General features: G+C 35.9%; 1 protein-coding gene across 2 annotated transcripts; it reads left to right on the forward strand.

Moving 5' to 3' along the window:
* Positions 1 to 15,017: 15,017 nt before the first annotated feature.
* Positions 15,018 to 23,008, forward strand: LOC105051530 (uncharacterized). Of its 2 annotated transcripts, XM_010932020.2 has the most exons (6): positions 15,019 to 15,304; positions 15,662 to 15,693; positions 17,607 to 17,795; positions 19,654 to 19,704; positions 22,491 to 22,555; positions 22,659 to 23,008. In XM_010932020.2, the coding sequence occupies exons 1-6, from the start codon at positions 15,246 to 15,248 to the stop codon at positions 22,737 to 22,739; spliced, it is 477 nt and encodes a 158-aa protein (XP_010930322.1). In that variant the 5' UTR covers positions 15,019 to 15,245; the 3' UTR covers positions 22,740 to 23,008. The 2 variants fall into 2 exon arrangements, with proteins under 2 accessions (XP_010930323.1, XP_010930322.1); XM_010932021.3 differs by lacking the exon at positions 19,654 to 19,704 and having other exon boundaries at positions 15,018 to 15,304.
* The last annotated feature ends 501 nt before the right edge of the window (positions 23,009 to 23,509 follow it).

Raw genomic sequence — 23,509 nt, forward strand, 5'->3', positions numbered from 1 at the left:
GCATTCATTAAAAAAAGAACAAGTAGCAATGGGAGGAAAGAATACTTCGAAATTACTCTGGGACAGCTGAATTTGTCTGCATAATAACCCTAGGCTAGAGGTGATAGCCATAACCACCAAATGATAAATAATTCTGCAAAATTTGTTAAACAACCATCGAGCATCTCTTGGAGAAGAGACTTCTTTTTTGTTGTTTTTTTGGTAACTTGGGATTTGCCATTAGAGTGAAAACCAGAGACAACCTTTGATGGTTTTCCATCACAAAGGAAGTCCATAGGAGAAAAAGGCAGACTTCTAGGTGCCATACTTAATATCATATATTACTTTAGATGACAGTTAAACTAAAGAAGTCAATTCTAGTGCATTTTGACAAGTGAATGCAAAAAATTGTTTAATACCAACTGAAAACCCTTGTTTTTTTTTTTTTTTGGCATTATATATGTATATATCTTTATATTTATATAAAGAGCAATGATCTATCCATCCCATGCTCATGTAACACCAATGAGGAGCTGCCACAGTGTTGCTTATTGCTTGGAAGACACACAAAGTGGGATGTAAAATGAGATAATTCTTTTGTAGGTGAGATGAGTTTTCATGATCCAAATCATGCAAAACGCGACAACCTGGAACAGGAAGAATCCTCACTGTTGACCAAACGACAAAATCTTTCTCGTCGGATCTATCTCAAGTTTCGTGATCCATTCCTAACTGCTGACGAAGCGACAGAATCTTTCTTCTGTCTGTGTCCGATCTATCACAAATTTGGAGCAATCCATATACCTTTGTCCTACCCAGTTTATCTCCATGGAGAACACAAGACCAGACTCCTAAACGCTTGCCAGTTTCAGAACAACGAACTCAGAGCCCATGGGCTTCTGAGTTGCAACCATCTGTTTTTATTTAAGTGTATCTAACAAAGTTTTGACGACGCTTGTGTCATCGAAACAAGAATAGATTAATCTCAATCATATAATAAAATACCTATCCATATGCTTAAGATTCTTAGGTTTCACTTTCTTTGTCAAACCGGCAATACTTGGCTATGGAATGCAAACATTAAAAAATTAGCAAAGTATGCAAGTTTTACCATGGATTCAGCAGTTCATCATTAAGAAATGGTCTGAATTCATCACACTGTGATTTGAAGGTTAATCGAAATTCAAGATATTTCATTCCATGGGCATGTAATCACCACCATTTTAGCAGGAAAATTCACTGAATGCCAGAACAATTTAATTTGTAAGTGTTGATCTTACCATTCAAAAATAAATAGAAAGACACATTCCACTCATTTCAATGTAAAATCAAGCTTCTTTACAGGTATGAGGAGGCGATATTCCGGATATCAGAGGGCATGAAAGCCAAGACTATTAACACAAGAAGTATGCATATAGGAAGCAGCAACAACAAGAAAGGTGGTGGAGGCAATGGAGGCAGAATTAGTGGAAGAATCAGTAATGATGCAGTGAGGCAGATGAGTACCAGAAATGATTCCATGCTGAAATAGTTCGAAGAGAAGGCTTTGCGGTCGAGCCCATGCTGCTGAGGCCTTTTAATTATATTGTTGCTGCTTGATCCACTTGCTAATGTGTTTCTCCTTGCTCCACCTTCCATCACACCAACCCAATAAACCCTCAAGTTCTGAATTTTTGGCAATCTTGACTGTGTGTTCAATGTCCCAAAATACATTTAAGTTCCACTGTCAAGGTTTATCAGTCCCCACAGAAAAACCACAGGACCTTAAAACTGTTCGCCCTCGTTCTTGTGGAGCAAAACACTGGTTGCTACTTGCTGGCTAGAATAATAGCCTTCTTTTTTTCCACTTAGATGATATGATGCACCTGAGTGGCACCAAGTTCTCTTATCAATTTCAAGTTCCTGTTATCCACTTCACAAGCTATGGATGCACTCCCACACAAACAATGTGAGTTGTTATGCTGTAAGAGGGTGCTCAACTGCAAACCAGAAAGCTATAATCTGGTCTGAAATATTGATGTTCCTACAATGGAGTCGAGATCTTGATGCAGAAACTTTCAAAACCAAATAGTTTTAAAGGAATACTCAATGTTATGGTCCCCTAAAACAGGGACCAGATTCACAAGTTCTAGGAGTATATTTTGACCTTCCACTGATGTTAATTTCATCAAAATTGCAGTCGATACATATTTAGATCATCGAGTCATATAAGATCTAAATGAAACTTACCTGTTCAAATGAAAATTTTGGAATGAGAATCCACATCAATTCAACAGATTTTACGTACAATTTTCAGGCAATCAAAAAAAAAAAAAAAAAATCAGGTGCAAACTATGGAAGAGAAAAGGAACTAATTGTAACAAAAAGGAAGAAAATTCCACTATCTGAACTTGTAGGCTGATGCCAAATCATATCCACAGCATCACACGAACAAACAAACAAACCAAAAAAAAAAAAAAAAAAATCAATGATTCCTTATTCTAGATGTTCAATTGATGATCAGAGGGACAGAGAATCCTCATCTGAAACATCTATAAGAGGATCAAAATGTGCTGTAACAAAGAATTTCCCTTTTTTCAAAAAGAAAAACTTCGCATTTAGGACCTTATTGATGATTGAAACAAGCATAGACCTACCATCCAAGTCCACAAGAATAAATCAAAAAAAGAACAGTATGAAAGAGAAAGCAAAAGAATACCTGTCCCTTTATACTTGCCACTTCTGGAATTAAACTCCTTGTCATTCCAACCCTCCTAGAGTGAATCTACCCTCTAAAACCAAGATCAACAAAAATAAAGCACAATGACAAGTGAGATCGCTACATGTGTTCTTTCATGCTCTTTTTCTCCCAAGCCCACAAGACATATTAAAAAACCAGAACAAAGAAAAAGGAGACAAAGTGCTTGAAGGAGGAGAGAGGGTGGTAGTTGCTTTTGCTTGATGGGAAAGTGCCAATAGAGGGATGTCTGAAAGGCAAAAGGCAATACCTGTGATGTTGAAATGGGCTGCCTCACATTTTTATGTCTCATGTTTTGTGAAGGGTGGGTTTGGTTCTGCTGTCAGTGCATATCTATGGACTATGGAGGGTGGGGTGAAGCGGTTTTGAGATATTGGGGTGGATACACTGCATTCTGCCTTCCATCCAGTCCACCCCCCATGCAAGTGGGGAAGGGTGGTGGGCCACATTGTCCTCCTTTTCTTTTCTTAGGAAAAAGCAAGCCTGTTTGATGTTTAAGGTTCCTCTCCCCTGGCCACCTTTCCATTTCCCCCCCATCCCCTTGTCACTCTCCCCCTGGAACCCACTACCAGTCAATAATCTCCACTTTATTTTACCCAGTCATTGTGTCTCCCTGTTCAAGAATTTTATCTAATATATTTGACCCTTCTCCAGTTAATGCATATGGTGCCCCCATTAGGGTTCCAATCCTGGATCTTTGAAGTCAACTAGCTCAATGAAAGATGGATGGTATTCCTTATGGAATATTGTATTTGAATTTTGTATTCTGATAAGTATTTATATGCTGAAAAATCTCTAAAAGTACAAGTAAATCTGCATTTAGGTCAAGTTCAACAGAGCTAGCATTACAAGAACTAAAGTTACACCAGGATGCAACTTCGCTAGTGTCCACCAATGTCCTTGCTGATTTGTTTTGGTTGTATAGGTCTGGTTATAGCATCTGGAATGCCTTTTGATATCGGAAGTAGATCTAAATTTTCCACTTGCAGTACATAAACCACCAAACATGTACCAACTGACATTACTGGAATTGCAGGTGGTCCATTTTGATTCAATTAAACGCATCCTGGATTCCAAAAAATCTTTGTTTTGTATGGTCCTATACAGATCTCAGCCCATGGTTTTTTGGAACTAGTGTGCCACTATAGCCAACCCTCTCTCTCTCCTGCGTGCTTTGTTTGTCTCTCTAAGCCCCGGGATTGGGTTTAGAGCAAGGAGGGAAGAAAGAATATATAAAATAAAGAGATGTGAGGGAAGCTTGGTTGGAAATTGCCGGCCAAATTGCACCTTGGATTCCTTCCTCTCCTTAGAAAATATCAGTTTCCGTACTTCCATTTGCTTGTGATGCTACCAAGGAGTTCCATCTTTAAACCAAAGTCTATAAAGTATGAGCAGATAGAACGTTACCCTCTATGTCCTCAACCTATAAAATAATCCAGAAATGAATGTGACACCGTTCCGAGGCATACGCCTTTCATCCTTGTGGCTGCCGTAATGATTGCATTATTTGCATGAGAGAGCTTAAAACTATAATTTTTTTTTTAGTTCTCTCCCTCTTTTGGTAGGCTCAGGTCATAATCCATGCTTCCGATTTTAGAAGTAGAGAGTTTCTAATTGCGATTTCTAGGCCCCTCCTGTTTCAAACCATATATAGTAATGATAGTGTTCCATTATCCTTGTTATATATATATAATTTCATTTTGCATTGGTGCATGTCAGCATTCGGTTAAAACCGTGAAATTCTTTTTTTTTTTTTTTTCTCCTTAGGATCATTATTTACAAACTAAAATCAATTAAAGAGAACACTGCGATCTTATCCAAAATGTTTCTTCATTGTTGGCATAAATTTTAGATGGAACTTATATAAATCCTTTTTGATGCTAGATCAAGTGATAGAGGGGTACACTAACACGGTAGAGTAAGGCCAATTTTTACAAATCATCTTAATCATTTTGTGCCACATGGTTGAGAACTTTTTGTATAATGATGCAATCAATATGTTTTAGCATTACATTATAAACAAACAATCTTTTAGAAATTTTTATAAATTAAGGGTTTGTTTGGATATTCACACAAAATTGATTTGAAAATCTTATAGGAATGGGACTTGTTGGCCCATCTTTCCTATATTTTCTAAAAACAAATTCAAATCTAGCCTAAGTTTTAGCTTTTAGATTATAGGAAGAAAAAAGAGATTTATAGAATTCTTTTTTTCTTTTAATAGAATTTGGACTGAATGGTATTTTGTGATTATTTTTCTGGATGCTAAAAAGATCTGCATCAATCTTTTTTATGTTCGTGCTCGCAGACGAAGGATCCCGATCGTATCTTGGAGTAGTTTTTCTAAATTTTCCTGCATAAGAGATGGAAATATACTTTAGGATAATATCCAATATGCTTTCGAATTTGATCATCTTTATTTTTTGTTATTATGTAAGTTATCTGTAATTTTTCTACAATAAAATTTTATTAATTTTGTTTAGTCTTTTAAATCACATAAAAAAAATTTTAAATCCTATTTCAACATTTGATTGATATAGAATTATGCTTAAATGAACTGTCCAATCTATAAATCCCATATTATTCTCATCCCAATTCTATAAGAATATACAAACATACCCTCAATTTCTACAAAGACTAGCCTTACCTAATATTCTCCCTTACCATGAAAGAAAGATAAGCTCCATTTCTTTCAACTAATGTTTGATCCATTGAACCAAGCGTTTGAGCACAGAGAGGATGGAGCCAGACATACGTAGAAGATGGAATTTGGCTAAGACATGGAATTTGGCGTTGGTGCTACGACATTCTAGAATCTAAATAAAGTTTCCTCTAGGACTCGACGCATGGAATTGATATAAGAGGGGATGCATCCCATGCCATTTATTGTACACATCCTCCGAGTTTTAGGCAGTCTTCATCTCTACCAAGGCAGTTTCGTTCACTTCCCATGGAAGCGACAAGAACACATCATTTGATGCGTCCAAAAAGAACAGGAAAAGATTTTTAAAAACAAGGTAAGGCCAGCGTACTCTAATTGGTCTCTTCCGGCTGTCAAGAGATGTGAGCGTCGCTTCGGTCACGTAGAGGTCAAAATTGGAGCTTTGGATTTGATGAAGAAATCAGGGCCAGAGGTTGGATTCATTGGGGTTATTTTTTTAAAAAAAATTGCACTACCAGAGGTGTCCCACAGGAGAAATTATATCTGCATTGCATACAACATATAGCCATACAAACAGCGAATCACAGTTGGAGACATAACCAACTTGAAAAAAAAAAAAAAAAAAAATCGTTATACTCAAGGCCACCATCCATTATTGACTCTCCCCCACCCCATGAAATTGGCATCTGCCTTTTCCTCTCCTGGCTCCACCTCCCTTGCCATTGCTGCCGTTTTTATTGGCATCCTCTTCTCCCTCTGCCTCTGATTTACGCCTTGACTTAGTTACTAACTTTCATTCTCTTGCACCGCCGACCGGCTTGTTGAGACTATTATTGTCCTCCACAGCATGTCTATCATTGAGATCGATCCAAATCAGAGAGCCATTGCATGGTGATCAAGTGGTGGATGATGCGGCGGAGGAGGAGGCATTGCTGAGCAAGATGATGGTGAAAAAGAGATGATGCAAGAAAAGAGATGGTGGAGCGTTGAGAATTTATTTCTAGTTTTATTCTGTTAGTTATCTACTTAGAATAGGTGTTCTTCATTCTACTTATTTTTTTTTAATAATTATTTTTATTTTTTTATAATAATGAAATTTATTTTTAGTGGAAGTTGGTTTTTAAATCTATTTGAGAATCAAACATCTCAGTCATAAAATACTATATTTAAAAAGACTTTGGGCATCTTCATTGATGAGGTGTAGGAAAAGAGAGAGAGATATCCTCACATGAAAGAAAGAATCTTTTTACATAGCTCAATTTTTTGATAAACCATACTTCTCTCTCCTAATTTTGTTCCAACATTTTTATTTATTATTTATTCTTTTTAGTCTTTGTTCTACATTTTGAGTCAATCCGCTAATCTTCTTTAGGTAGCATGCTGTTCTACATGGTGCAAGTGATGATGGCGATGTGGGCAAAGTGAGAGGTCCGAGGGCAATGAAGATTGTAAGTTTCGATGAGAAAGAGTGCACGGTGGGGTTCGAAGCATATAAGGTAAAGACCAAGGGTGTGTGGACAGCAGGAAGATAGTGCTAATGGTTAGACGAGGCAGAAATGACATGCAGGATGTTTGTGCTATACATCAATATGTAGCAGAGAGAAATGGAGGAGTTGGTGCATGACAATCAAGTAGGAGGAGCTCATCAGACGGTGATATAGAAATTGATAAAATTAAAGGTGACAATTGGATCGGATCGGATCATATATGAGTCGGATCAATACGGATCGGTTAGAAAATCATCAACTCAAATCGAACTGTTTATTAAATGGATCAAAAATTCAAATTGAATCCAATCTGTTTATTAAATAGGTAATCCAATTAATCCATTTAATCTATTTATTAAATAGATCAAATTAGATTAAACAATTAAATAGGCTAAACAGATCGGATTAAATGGATCAGAAACAGATTAAGTAGATTTTAAACTGATTAAACAGATCTTAAATGAGTTAAATAGATCAGAAACAGGTTAAACAGATTTTAAACAGTTAAATAGGTTAAATAGATTATCTGACTCATCCGATCTGAATATTAAATAGATTAAACAATCAGATACCTGAAATCTAAATCCAATCCAAATATTAAATGGATTAAACGGATTGATCTGTTTACGATCTAAATCCATTTAACCTAAATTCAAACCTATTTATGATAGATCGAATATAGTTTGGATCGATGGATCGGATCATATTTTGCCGACCTACGAGAATCGGATGTTGAGACCTTCAAAGACAGAGGAAGAGGAGCTAATTGGGGGGACTTTGTTTAACGGCGGATATTATCATTCATGATCATAGCTTCTGCAATGTATCGTTCAGGCAGCTTGATTAAGCCCTTTTTTTTAAAGTTGGCTACATGACCCAAATGCAATTGGCTGCATGCACGGCTGATGTGGTTTATTTAGTGTATTGCATAATTTATCGTCCGTGGACAGGCAATACAGGTGCATGCAAGTGTGATCCTATATTATTTTTAGTTTCTAAGAAACTGAAAGAATTGAATTGGGAAGAGTTCAATAATGGATCCTTTTGATGGTCTCAAGAAAAAAAAAATTCTTGAGGCTAGAGGGCTCATATATGCATGGAAGATTTTTTTTTGCCTAACATGTGGTGCAAGAAGATTGGTATGGTCCAAACTAAATTGCTAGGCCAATATTAATAGGTCTGAAAAACTATTGATATGAGATCAGAGCTGCGAAATTTTTTCATGTCTCTCAGGCTGGAATTTTTCTATACTGTATATTTATAAACATAATATATATACATATACAAGTAACATATATACATATACTTGTGTGTGTGTATATCCATGCATGCATGCATGCATACATACATACATGCGTCTATGTTCCCCCGTCATCTTTTTGAAAGTGGATTTAGCATTTTGTCCTAAAGTGCAAATTTCGAAATGAAGTGAAAAGTCACCAAACCCCAGCATTGAAGTTGTGGTAGTGAAGACTAGGATATGGTGGGCTGGGTCAAAATGTTAATGGGTCATATCTAGCTTCATTTAGGGCCTAGATTAGAGTTTTTGCTCATGTACGTTTTGGCATCTGCATGAAGCCATAATGATCATCTATTGAATACCCTCTCTTTGTCAATCCGGACAATCATTTTGTTTAATTATTTTGATATAATATTTCAAGGAGAAATGAGAGTGATCACTAACAAAAGGTGAGATATATTTGTCCACTTACATCAATCAAACATTCTGTTAAGCGCGCATTTACACTGGTAAGATAGTTGAACCTCATTATATGTTGAATTTTCAGTAAATATATTCCATCTCTCACTATTTTATTAACTATATCTCCTATCTAAGACTATATTAACTTTGATATCTTTTGGGATCAATGGGTTAGTTAACATGCTATGGGAGCTCAAGATAATTGGCTAACTTATGCTTTCATAGCGAACTTAAGAAAAATCAAGCTTGTTTCAAGCCAAATAAAGTCTGATGTTAGCCAATTTATCCCATCATAGAGAGATTATACATATCCTTAGCTTTTTAATATTTTACCAATTGTGCTTCCATTGCATGCATAATCTTCCATGCTAAAACTAGCCTTGTAGTTTAGTGTATTTTTCCCTCTATCCTTGTGAGATTTTTTTTGGATTTTTATTTTTTTTTTTCAAAAGTTATCATTTTTTTAAGCAAAATTCAAAAGTTACCATTGCTTAACAATAGCTTTTGCCTTTAGTTCATTGCAGACTTCCCTCCTGCCCAAACTGAATTAGTTAGAACATGGCACAACTAGTTCATGGCAAGTTCATCTGGACTCGACAATCTCAAAAAGGCTATTTCAAAGTAATAAATAATATATTTTTATTAAGTCAATGCTTTCTTTAGCTGAGCAAGTAAAGTCAACTCTATATAAAAATTAATTATTGGTTATAACTTGAGTGGCTACCATAATCATATGATATTTCTTTGAATAAGAGATTTGAAAGAAAGAACAGAAGATTTGGAGAAAGAATAGAATATCTTTAAAATGAGAATAGTGGTCGCACATTATCACAATAAACACATGCTTACATAAGAATATTGTGGGAAAGTTTAATCCGATCAATTTTGGCTTAAATTATAAATTTTAAACTCAAACTGAAAATACATCAAAAATGATAATTTTGCATACTTCAAGATTAAGGGAAGATAATTGCATGGCTAATATTTGAAATTTAAATTTAAATTCAAAATACATCAGAAATCGTAATCATACCGGCATGTATCATGATTGAGGCTAGTATAAATCAAATCTTCCATCATTGAAGTCTTTATCACAAAAAATTTTTCATCATAGTTTATTTTCCCATTCCAAATGGCTATCTTGGCAAAGTCAAGCAATAGAAAAGGGAACTGTAATATTTTAAATAACTTCCCTCCTTAGATAGGACAGATCAAACTCCCATAGCTGGCTAAACCTCAAGACTATTAAGCAGTTGCTTAACAGTCTGCAATAGCTGCTTGCAGCCTTTCTTCTTCTTCTTTTTTTTTTTTTTTTTTTTTTTTTGTGATTATCATATTGTGCAAAGTTGGTGTCATTCTCTGTTTTGAACTAAATATAAATAAATTTTTGAAAGCAAAAGAGATATAAAAATATTCATTCTTGACTAATTTTTGGCCCTCTACTTGTTCCACTTCAAGATAAGCTAAACCCAGCTGACTAATTCAGAGAGGATAAAGGGCATGCATAGACTCTCACCCAAGGCAAAGCATATGGCTCTGAATCAACAGATAGCAAAAACAGTTTTCACAATACCGGTCACTCCTATAGAACTGCTCATAATTAACATTATGAATGAATCGTTCACCGACAAAAGAAAGATAATACAGCACAAAAATAGATCTAACTTATGCTTTTAAAAAAGAAGAAAATATATAACTTTTATTTCATAACGTTTGATAGGATCATAAATCGTAGACAAAGATTTGGTCATCTGTCATCCAAATCTAAGAAAAGAATAGCCACAATTGCCAATAGTTTAACTAGCCCACCTTTTTTCCTATCAGCAAATGGTTCAATATTTAATCAAAATGTGATTGCGATAAGCTAACTTGCAAAAAACTCCCAGTTGATCAACTTAGGGTATTTTTAGTTGGAGAGAGTTGGACTCTTGAATAGACATGAGAATGAATGATTTTTATTCTAGCTGTTTTGTGAGGAAAGTCCATTCCTTTTCAATTTCAAGGAGGAATAGGAATACTCCAATCTTCCAAAATCCAATTCTTACTCTCTCTAATATTCAAATTTTCATTCTAATTTCGATTTTGATTTCGATCACAAATCAAAAACATCAAGAGATATGGCCATTCTGATTCCCACTTTGATTTTGGCTATGAACCAATTGCGGCCTAATGTCTATCATGTCAAATGTAATTCAAGACTTAATAACAACACTATAGCTTTTTGATTTTCGTGGAATCTTGTCATCAAAGGTCATCACAATAAAAAACTAGGCGTTGTGTGATTGTTTTGACTTCCAAAACCATCTTTTGTCATTTTTCCTTATTTTAGTTGTTACAGAAATCTTGATTTAGATATTGGTTTAAGTGTCTTAAAAGATAACATGGCCAGGGTCCACATAAATATTATTCATACAAAGTTCAAACCCATTAACATATCTAATAGTCTAAATGGTGCACTACGTCGCAATAGCAATTCCTTTGACATCTAAATGTACATTTAAGACCAACCACCTACGTACAAACCAGATCCCATCCTCACTAAAAATTAGTAAATCCTTCAGCAAAAACCAAACTTAGCTTACGCTTGTGATGAGTTCATCAACATGGCACCACTACTTCATAGCAAGTTCATCTAGACTTGACAATCTCAAAAGGCTACTTCAAAGTAATAAATTATACTTATTTTTGTTAAGTCAATGCCTTCTTCATCCAAGCAAGTAACGTCAGCTCTATATAAAAATTAATTATTGGTTATAACTTGCATAGCTACCATAATCACATGACCTTTCTTTGAATAAGAGATCTGAAAGAAAGAATAGAAGATCTTGGAGGAATACATTGGAAATGAGAATAGTGGGCACACATTACTACTGCTGTTTTGTATTGTATTTAGAAATACATGCTTACATAAGAATACCGATAAAAAATTTAATCCAATTGATTTGAACTTAAATTACAAATTTCAAATTCCAATGTGAATACAATAGAAATGACAATTTTGCATATTCGAAGATTGAGGGAAGATGATTGCATGGCCGATATTTGAAATTTAAAATTAAATTCAAAATGCACTAAATATCTTAATCATATTGGCACATCTCACGATCGAGGCTGGCATGAATTAGGTCTACTGTCACTGAAGTTTGTTAACATGAAAAGTTTCTCATCATAGTTTTTTTTTTCTCATTCCAAAGGGCTGTCTTGGCAAAGTCAAGCAACAGAACAAGAAACTATGATATTTTAAATAACTTCCATCCTGAGATAGGACAGACCAAATTCCCATAGCCAATTTAACCTTAAGACTATTAAGCAGCTGCTCAACAGTCTGCAATAGCTGCTTACAGCCTTTTTTTTTTTTCCCCCAATTATCTTATTGTGTAAAAATGGTGTCATTCTCTGTTCTGAACTAAATATAAGGAAACTAGTGAAAGTAAAAGAGATATAAATATTCATCTTAACTAATTCTTGCCCTTCTAGTTGTTCCACTTTGAGATAAGATAAACCCAATTGACTAATTCATAGAGTATAAAAGGACATGCATTGACTCTCACCTAGGGCAATGCATATGGCTCTGAATCAACTGATAGCAATAACAGGTTTCACAATACTAGTCACTCCTGCAGAAATATAATAAATATTATGAATGAATCATTCACGAAAGATAATACAGCATGATACTAGTACTACTAGAAGCTTTATATGCGTATATATATATATTCTTTATTTCATACTGTCTCATATGATCATAAATCATAGACAAAGATTTGGTCGTCTATTATCAAATCAAAGAAAATAATAGCCACAACAAACTTGCCAATGATTGTCCTATCAACAAATTGTTCAAGATCTATTAGATCAGAATGTGATTGTGACAAGCTAACTTGCTTGAAATTCTGATCAACTTATTTATGCCATCTCAAATGTATTTCGAGACTTGATGACAGCACTCTAGGTTCTTGATTTTCTTCAAATCTTGTCACCAACAGTCATGACCATAAAAAACTAGGTGGTGTTTGATTGTTTTGACTTCCAAAACCATCTTCATTTAGATATTAATTGAAGTGTCTTACAAGATACATGGCCAGGGTCCGCCTAAATATTATTTATACAAAGTTCAAACCCATTAACATGTCTAACAGTCTAAATGATGCACCTCGCAATACCTCTAAATGTACAGTTAAGACCAACCATCTGTGTACTAGTCAGATACCAACCTTACTAAAAATCAGTAAATCCTTCAGCAAAAAACCAAACTTTGGTTATGCTTGCTATGAGTTCTCACGCATTTATCAACCTTATTGATGATTGACATGAGATATAATCAAGAAAACAATATATGTTAAATGTTTCTTGCAAATGTTTACATTATACTACATGAGGAATTATTTCTTTCTGATCTCCTCTGTTAGGAGCAAGCACTAGCCTTAACTAGATCCTTTTATTAATTCCAAGGAGATATTGAGACATAATAAACATTACAAGTTGGCACAAACATTGCTACAGGGTTCGGTGAAAAAAAATTTATGAATTAACATGGGAAGTATTTTGTCACACCTTTTATAAAGCTTGGCTGCTAACCTTTCACATTGCCAAAGCTATTTTTACAATGGCAGTTATGACTCACAAATGAGAAACTTAACTTGAAACATTTGCCGTGAACTACTAAAATATTCCATGATCCAAAATGTTCTCCAAACCAGCCTTTAAAAGTTGGGTGCAATCCCACATCCCCTAATGATCGAGAATGGTTGATCTTATGAAGAATCGCTCTTAGACTCCACTCTTTGGCACATAAAATACTTCATGACCCAATCCATAAGAAAGTAATATCGACAAAAAAAAAATACAAGTTGAGGACTATCTGGACTAGATAATTAGGACTGGTTTTCTTTTTTCCTTTTTTTTTTTTATGCGTTGATGCTTTTCATCACCTGTATAACATAAAAACGATTAATATCAGAATACATGTGATATTAGCAGGCAAACTGCATGGTCACCAGAAAAGAATAGAAAAGCAAAAGGCAAGCAAGCAAGATCCCTAAGGAATCTTTTGCATGTTGACATGCAAATATATATATATATATATATATATATATATATATATATATAAAGAATTGCACTAACATTAAAGAGAGCAATTGATGATTAACATAACTTTTCATGGCCATCTTCCTCTTCTTAATGTTTCTTGAGGTGGCCCTCCTTGCTAAGGGGCAGCTTCATCAGCCAAATGGGTTGTCCAAATCAATATGTCCATGGAATAATGGACATCCTCTCCTGTGATCATGTCCCAGATATCCGAAAGAATTCACTTGGATCTGAAAGTAACTAGAATTTTCTTGTAAGTAACACCATGCTCTTTAATTCTCATTGAATTTGTGATCATAACACATCCAATACTCACATTACAAAGCCAAAGTTCATATTTCAGAGATCTCATCACTGCCTCCAATTTATTTTATTCTCTAATTTCAGGCAAATAAAAAGCTATAGTTTCCTTGAAGGGCAACTTTTCAAATCATATCTTCAAGAACAACTACCTGCCATTCTTTTCGAGCCGCATGCTCAGCCTTCCAAGAATAGATAATCTACAAAGATATTAGTCATGATCTTATAAGGAATTGTTGAACAAGCCTCGAGATCGTAAAGCTTTGAACATCATCATAAACTAGTTCAAGCGTTCAACTAGTATCATGAAAGTATAGCCCCCGCATTCAAAATTAAACCAGAAATCAGTTTCCTTCCATTTCTCTGTATGAAGTAGTCTATGTTCAAAAGAGTATTGACATGGGATTGGGATTTCTTATCAGAACATCTACTGATATCCTGCTCAATCTTAATTCCAATCTTGTGAAAGAAGTCCTCATGCCTGACAATTAACCAAGATATTCATCAGCTCAACAAGCTGATACCCCTCGGCTGCTTATCATAATCTGATCTTGATTTTTGCTGTCTATTTGCGGACAACTTCAGACATTTAAGAAGATGAAATTGTAGCATGAAATTGTAGCATTGATTTAAGGTATAATTAAACAGGAGAAGAAATCAAATAAAGAAATGAACTAGAACATCGCCCCATTAAGTTGTTAAAAAGTTCACTTTTACTCAACTTTGCCTAAACAAATAAAGAAATGCATCATTACATTCAATTTGTAATCACTTAAAACATGACAATTATTGATCATGCCTTCTCCTTTGTTCATTGCTTGTGCATCATGATAAGCTTAATTAGATTGCAATTTGCCCAAATCATGTAAAATAATTTTTAAAAAAAAAAAAAATTATACGTTAGAATTTGTTTCCATGTGGATTCACCACCACCACATGACCCCAGCCAGTTCAGTGCGAGCTCTCCTTTTCTCTTTTGGTCACCCCCTTTTAGGCTAAGAAACGCTTCGCCGCACAAAGCATGCCACTTAACCAGTCAAGTTCCACGGTTATTTTACTTAAAAAAACAGCGGGACTAACGAGAGGGTGACATAACAGCGGAGGCTCCAATCCCTTCCCGGGATCTTTTTCCCCTTTCTGGTTTCCCACCGGATCTCGCCGTGGGAGAAGCCAAAGGGGAGCGAGCGAGCTCCGTCCCCGCCACCCACCTCCCCAGTAGAAGAAGAAGAAGAAGTCTTTTCTTCTCTCGTATCCGATTATTCTTTCTTCCCCCGTTGCCAGAGAGCTGAGATGATTGAGAACAACAACAATTCCGAGGGCGCCAAGCGATACGCTCCGCCCGCCCAAAGGTACAGGATCTTTTCCCTCTCCTTTGACCATTTTCTTGGAATCGCCATCGGCCCGTTTCTTGATTCGGAGATCTATCCGGTTCCAATTCTCTCTATCTTTTTGGTTCTGATTTCTATTAGGTTTTCTGCATTGTGGGTTCTACTTTCTTCAAATTTTTTCTTTCGTTCTTCACATATTATTCAATTTTGGTGTTATCTACTTGTTTTTGATTCTTTTTCTGTTTCTTTCTTTTGGTTGTGTTCTTTTTGGTGTTAGTTTTTGCCCTTTTTTTTTTTGATCCATTTCATTCTTTTGATTGTATTCTTTTTGGCGTTATCTACTTGTTTTTGACTTTCTTTATTGCCTTGGTGTCTCAGGAACCGATCCCTCAACCGGCGCAAATCTGGAGGTATTTTGTTGATACTTTTTTACGGTGATATAGTTTCATTTTTCTTTTATTGGTAATACTGTGCAGTGCTTGTAATAACTATTGCTCAGGCTGCGGTCTGAGCTTAAGGAGTGGGCTTAATTTACTTGTGTATATACTCACGGCCAAATTGGTTTAAATAGAAAGATTCCTGGATTTTCGAATGTTCAAGAATAATCTGCAAGTTTATGTTTTGCGTGAAGGTTAGCCTGGGGTCTGAAAGGTCTTCGTTGAAACGGATTCGCCAGTAAGGCTGGTTTCGGTTATTGTTTAGTCATTACGGATGATTTTAGCTAGTCTTGGTGAATTGTGGTCAAAACCCTTTGATTTTGGTAGAGGATGGACGGAACATTTAATTTTTTTTGGTTTTGGTACATTGCAGACAATGTCAAACTTTTGGTTTTGGAATACTTACATACAACATCTGACTTTTGGATTTGGTAGTTGACTTGCAAAATATCAAACTTCTGGTTTAGGTGTTACTTGGAAGAAATATGTTCTGGATAAGTCCCCCACAAAAAAAAAGAAAAAGAAAGAACATTCCTATTTCGAGCTTCCACATTAAAAATCTGAAATATTCTGTTCCAACAATATTTATGGCCAAGTTTTGGTTGGACTTTATTTACACTTCTCAGGCTAGCATATTGGTAAGTGGGGTGGGAAGGGAAATTAATGGCTGGTAGTATGATATCCTATTAGCTTTCCCTTTTCTGTTTTAGATATTAAAACTTGTATGTGATCTACAATTTCACAAAAAATAGTATTTTCTACTGTATGTATATCTTTCATTATGTTTATTGAGAATAACACATGGAAGAACATCTTTTCATGAAACGATGGCCATCTTTGAGATTAGTGAAAACTTATTGCTTTTACCTTGTATAAATATATTCATTTGGAATTATTGAGTTGCATCCTTGTTTGACTTTGCTAAGTATTTTATCATTGTCATGTGAAAAAGGTTAAAGTTATGTCAAGCTAAGAAATTGGAGCTAAAATGTTTAACATTTTAAGTGTCAGAGATACAAAAAGCTACACAAAGAGGAAGGAGTTCCTCTTTCTTTTTGTTATTAGATAAGGTGAAGACAATGAGATTATAGTTCTTTTGTCTAAAAGGAAGCTGTCCGCCTTTGTGTTTAAATGAGGGGTTGTGAGCAGTTTTTTATTTCAAAACTTGCATCCTGCAGTTGCTTCATGTTCCAATGGTATAAAGAAAATAGCAACGACCAAGTTAGGTAAAAAAACACAATCAACACCTGCATTTGTGTTTTGTTCTCTGCGGTGAAGTAGTATCTTCTCAAAATACTTAATTATCTCAGTTGGAGATGCTGTGGGAGCACATTCTGATGGGATTAGTTGATAGACCTAAAGACAAACTGAACAGCACATAAGCATAATTGTAGTCAACATTTTGATTTTATCTTCACTATCAATAATATGTGCTTCATAACGCTATTTAAAATTGCCATATATCTGCAGATTCTGGGCATTCTTTATGATAAAAAATGCAGTATTCTCTGATATTATATCATTTTGACTCAAGTGCTTGATAATCATTAAATTAGCAAAGATTAATAGTTGAGGGATGTCTTAAACCAAATGCTTGATAATTGGTAAATTAGCAAAGATTGATAGTTGATGGATGTCTTAAACCAACTATTGTAAGTCCATAAGTACCCAACAACCCGAGTCTTTAATGCAATAGTTTCAGTGCTTACCAATTATAAACAATTTATTAGCAAGAAATGACACATACTTTTCTGCAACAGGTAGAAAGCTTCCACTGCATACATCTAACTAGTGCATCTAAAGTTTTGCAACATTTTGCATTTTTTTTACTGCTAATTTTTTGCACGAGTGCTTGAGCTAGTAATTCCTTCATGTTTGTCTTATAGATCGATTTGAAAAAACAAGTTACTCCTATGGGACTGATGGGGAGAAAAGTCAAGCTTCTAATTTGAGAAATTTTACTTCAACGGACCATGGGGAGGCTGGTGGCAGCAATGTTCAAAATGAAAACCACCCAGGATTGATACCCATAGATGGGTGTTGTACTAGTGAGGCTGCGCAACTTTTAAATGAGCGTAAGTATGCAGTTGCAAATCTCTGTCTGAGTCTTGGAATTGTCATGTAAATTGCATGTGACGGTCCTTTATCGTAAATTCGTAATCCTGTGAATTTGCTGGCAAGGACATGATGCATATTACTTGTTGTGTTGCCTGATTGATGGATGAGAAAATAAAACTATAAACTAGGAAAAGCACAGTCTCTTGGACCTGCTTGGTTGTCATTTGCATCTTATTTATTTCAATATTGTTAGAAATTTCACCATGTTCACAAGTCTTGCAATATAAGATACACCATTAAGTGGAAATAATGAGAATGAGTGGCATTATAAGGATATTTTCTGCAGAAATGTTGTTGTCCTAAACATCAGTATAGGATTCAATGATAGGTTAACTTATATATGATGGTTCTATAGAGAAAAAAAAAAGCTGCTGCTGATATTTTGAACCAAGTCCATTTCTATGTTCTTATTATATGTGTGTGTTTGCATGTGCATGCACGCAAGCATGCATGGATGTATGCATGCATGTAGTACACACAGGGTGTAAAGACCAGACTTTGCACCCATTGCAAAATTCCATGCTGTTTATTGAAAAGTGGAATTCTAAACTGTTGGACGTGATCTACAAGACTTAAGTATCAATTTATAGGAGCATATTTTTTTAAAAAAATATCTCTTCTATATATTAGGTCGCCTAAAATCAGCACACTTATTGTGCCAACTATATATTTGGGAGAGTTGATGTGGAGCCAAGATAGTTCTATGTTTTTGTATATAGACTTTGTAATGTTGTAGATCACATCCAGATGTTTAGATTTTCAATTTGCATGTGATTATTGAATTTTATAGTGACTGTAAAGTGCTCTTTTTGTACCCTGCGTGTATTATAACCACACCAATATATGGTGTACATTTGATAGATACACATATATGCATGTAGTTAGGTAGGCAAAATTGGTTTCTTTTCATTTTTGAAATCCTGGCAAGAAAATTCAGTTTTTATGTGGATTTATCATTACATAATTCTTGACCACAATCATCTGGCCTTATCCTGGCTGCTTGGAGTCAGCTTTATGATCCTCATCCCCTGAGCTGTCGGTGCATAATCTTTGTTGAATAATATACCATTTAGTTATATGTTCTTGAGCACACCTGCTTAACATATTGAAGTGGGTGGAAGTTGATTGTCAGGGAACGCCTTCAACAGATGCTTATACTGCCTGATTTTCTGACAGTTATGTACTAGGAAAATTTTCTGGTCTTTCTCATTTGATATATGTTTTCCTTACCATAAACTTGCTTTATTTTTCAAAAATATCATTTCTTTGCATCATTCTTAGAGTCAAAACCTATATGGTATTAGCCTGAAAATATGGCATGAGTTTGCAAGGGGCTAGGGTGTTCACTACCAGGCTTTTTAATTGGTGAATGTTAATCATCAGAGGCTCCTGATGAGATAACTGTCAGAGATATCATTTTTGTCTTTGACTACCAATTACATGCCAATTTTGTATATCTTGTCGGAATTGCTTTCTTATGCAAGTCATTTTCTTGATTTGCACTCATGTGGGATACATGCTTCTGCACTTGTGGGGTAGTAGATGCTCAGGAACCAGTATAATCTTTCATCTTAGGTAAATCTGTTCCGATTGTCTTATTTTTGCGACTGTCTTAAGTTTTCACTTTATTTATTTAGAAAAGCCCAGATCGCCTTGTTTTTTTATGAGGATTGGTGTTATTTTAACAATTTTCTTTGGAAATTATGCACAACATAGACCGCAAAAACATTGCTTCAACCAAATTTTAGTTGTATTATATTGTTTATGCTGTTAATTCGCTGCAAGATTCTCACGCTATTCACATTTTATATGTAGGTTGGGCAAATGCCATGCACTTGTGCAATGATCCATCAGTTGATTTATCTGGTGGGTTATATATCTCTATGGTCTTGTAAATTCTGTAAGTTTGTTTGTTGAAGTGGCTTAGTTTCTGATTTCGGGAATTGCTTTGCTTAGCCAGGTCAAAATTTACATTTGAAAGATTGAATCAATGGAGTTTCAAATTTGATTTGAGATTCCTGGGTCTTTTTTAGATTGTGTTTCCATTATAGGTTTTTTTGATGTCTTGTCAAGTATAATGAATCCTAGTTTTTTATTTATAGCACTGAATTTCCTGTTTTTATGTTTTTTATTGCTTATGCTCTAAAGCTGCTATGAGGGAAGGTTATGATTTATGAATGTTGATTTCAATGTGGTAGCATATCTGCTGAGACTTGGAGAAAGAAACATTTGACACATTTATTTACCATAAGTATTTATTCATCACCTCTAAAAAGAAGTTGAATATTGAGGGTATGGAGGCTTTTAGATTTTCCAAATTATGCTATGCAGAGACCTGGTCTGAACAAATCCTAGTTTTTACTTTTATGGATCCCTTAAATTGGTTTGTCGTACCTCTTTTGCATTTGTATCGACCATTATATTCAACACTATGCGATCTCCTTGATCAAGAACCTGGAATGCTATTAGCCTATTACCATAGACCCATGAACTTCGTCCATTTATCTAATATATAAATTAAGGTTTTCATGGAAATGAGCCAGCTGCTCACCCTTTGCATGTATTAGTAAGAATGGCATGTGCATGCAGCCTCGTACAATCAAAACATGTAGGTGTGCATGCTCATGTACACATGTATGTGCACACACATACGCACATTTATGATTACATGATGATGCATGCAATTTAGCACATAAAAACTGATGCTGAACTCTTGTATTAATGTTGTTGTAGGCTTGTAGCATAGTCTACAAGTAGCATTCCTTGCATCACATGCTTCGGCAAAATCATTAGCTAGAAACTGTGGATCATGATTGCTTGAATCTGATAATACCTTTTGATTGGCTTCCAATGGTTTTGGTTCTTGGAAAAGGTGTCAAGATGTATAGGTAACAAATATTGCATGTAGGGGCTGGATGAGGTGAATTACTTAAAGTGCCTTGAAAGGTGTCAGCAGGTGCACTGAGCCGGAGCCTGGCATGTATGCCTGCTGGGCTGTGTGTTCACCTTCGCCCACTTAAGAGTCTGCTAGAACGCCTTGGTGTGTTAATGTTTGAAACATGTTGGTTCTTTCTTATGCACTTTTGTGTTAATAGACTGAATGTGATAATAGCATCCATGAATTTTGGTGATGACAAGGAAGGTATAATATTCCCAGGACAGTGTGAAAACACGGATCTTTTGTGAATGGAATTCCTGGGTTATACCAAAATGACTGAAATTGGGGAAAGGTTCTTTCGAAAACAGCAGGTTGATCCAGTGGGACTAAATCATTTGCAATCCAGAATGAGCCATCAAGCTTGTAGTATGCATATATTAAATTACATGAGTCATATACTCATCTAATGATTGTTTTTAGCATGGTTCGCCAAATTGGTCTAAATCGGGCGGTTTAGGGCATGCCGAATTGTACCGGCAGCTAACCGGTGCGGTTCGGACGTTTGATTTGGAACTCCGGTGAAAACAGAGCAAGGGAGAAGGAAAGAGAGGAAGAGAGAGAGATGGAGGAGAGGGAAAGGCCGGCGGTGCCCTGCCGAGGCTTCCAGAGCTTCGTGGTCCTCCACGAGATGCGAGGGAGTGAGGGAGAGAGAGAGGGAGGGGAAGGGAGAGAGGAGTGAGAGGAAGGTGGTGGGGAGGCCGCCAAGTGGCTGTCGGATGGGTCCAAATCCACCTCGCAATCGCCATGGGTTTGAAACAGGATGATACTCTATTTCATCATTTTTTTAAAAAAACATGATAAATAGTAAAGTCGGCAATGGGTTTGGGCTGTCCGGCGGTCTTTACCGACTTCACTATGTATCTTGTTTTTTCAAAAAAATGCAATGAAACTAGGGGTTGCCCCTATTTTGAGCCTGTGGCGACCGCGAGGTAGATTTGGGTTGTCTGGCGGCCTCTCTGCTGCCTTTCCCTCACTCCTCTTCTCTCCCTTCTCCTCTCTCTCTATCTCTCTTCTCTCATGTCCTCTTGCAGAGCTCGAGAGGCCTCGGTGGCCCTACGGTGGCCACCATTAGTGTCTCCACTGGCCTCCTTTTCCTTCCCTCCCCCTTCTCACTTTCTCTCTCTTTCCCTCCCCGGTTCATTTCTCGTTTCCGTGTCGGTTCAGGCTTGATACTGGGGCATACTGTTGGCTGGTCAGCACAGAGTCCAGTTCTGAGTCGGCGGTCCTAGGTCTTTAGGATTTAAATATTTATTATGGAGGGTCTTTGTAAATTTTGAATATTGTGGGGATCGAAATCAAAAGAAAGTTTCATTTATCATTTAGAGGTGAATTAGCAATTTCTTTTTGTTTTTAGGCATCTTCAAGCAGATCCACGTTCTGGATTAAGAATCTTTCTGAGTTTTAGTTTGTTAAAGATTAGTGTAAGCTGCCAAGGATATTAGGCAGATTTTGTTAATGCATGAAACTTCATGTTCTCAACATTGAAAGGTATATGTCCTGCAAACTGTACTGATATATGTGAAGTATGCGGCCAGATGTTCCCTGCATGTTTCTTGCCCACCGTCTCCCTCTCGCTCTCACATGCTGCAAGTGTGCATACGCTCAGTCACACCCATATGATGTGTCAATCATTGCAATGATTATTCTAATTGTGATTAATTTATAATTATGTGCATTTCAATTCTATACCTCATTTATTTTTGGTCTCTACCAGAAAGACCGGTGATGTATTCTGGAGCTAGTGGGTTATCGTGGGGTCACTTGAAACTTCCGCATCAGGTGGATACATTATGAATCTTTATGCATTCTGCTTATTTCTTATTTTCTTTCTAAAATTTGGTTCTTAGTCTTTAATCCTTGTCCTTTTTTATGTTATATGCAGATGGACTTTCTGTCTGAGCTACGACGTGCAATGCATAATTCTCAGATCAATGCTGTGCCAACTGCCAGTGAGCGTAGCTGATTATTTGCATGGATGGAATTGGGAATTTTTGGAAGTTACTCTGATGGTTTATGTACTCATGGACTAAATGTTTGTGTCATCTGTACTGAACTACTTGTCCTATCCTACTAGTCCCAGTGGTGTGGAAATGCATACCATGTTATAATTAATATTGGAAGCAGTGGAACAGAGCTACTGCTGCACTGATTGTTGGTAAATCTTAGGATTTAAGGTAACACATGCTTGGTTTACCATGTCCATCCTCCAGGATGGATGTGCTTCTTGACAAATTATCTCTCTTTAACCAAATGATACGTTTTTGTTCCAAAAAAAAAACAACTAGATGATATGTTGGTCTCGCACTGGACAAACTGATTTGATGCATGTTACTCTCAGCATTCTGGTTTTATTGAAACATTTGGAACAGATGAGCAGTATTCTTGTTTTCTGCAGGTAGCCTAAATCTGGAGGTAATTATTCTTTTCAGTAGCAATTCTACTCATGTGATTAATCTTGCTTCAATTAAGAATGTAATTACTATTTATTCAGAGAACAGAATAGAAATTGGAATAGCAAAGCCTTGAGGGTGGGAACGAGAGTTCTCGTCAGCAGCCATGATATCTTTGAAGCTTTAACCTAACCAATATGGGTTTTACTCATAGGGATGATGGACCATTAAGGCTTACAATTAAGTAATTGAATTGAAAAATGGGGTGGCATGTTGGATGAGGTGAGTTTGGGAAGGATTAGATGTGCATAGTCTTATTCCCATGTGCGAAGAAGCTGTTTTA

This window comes from Elaeis guineensis, chromosome 9 (genome assembly GCF_000442705.2).
Source record: "Elaeis guineensis isolate ETL-2024a chromosome 9, EG11, whole genome shotgun sequence".
Lineage (NCBI taxonomy): Eukaryota > Viridiplantae > Streptophyta > Magnoliopsida > Arecales > Arecaceae > Elaeis > Elaeis guineensis.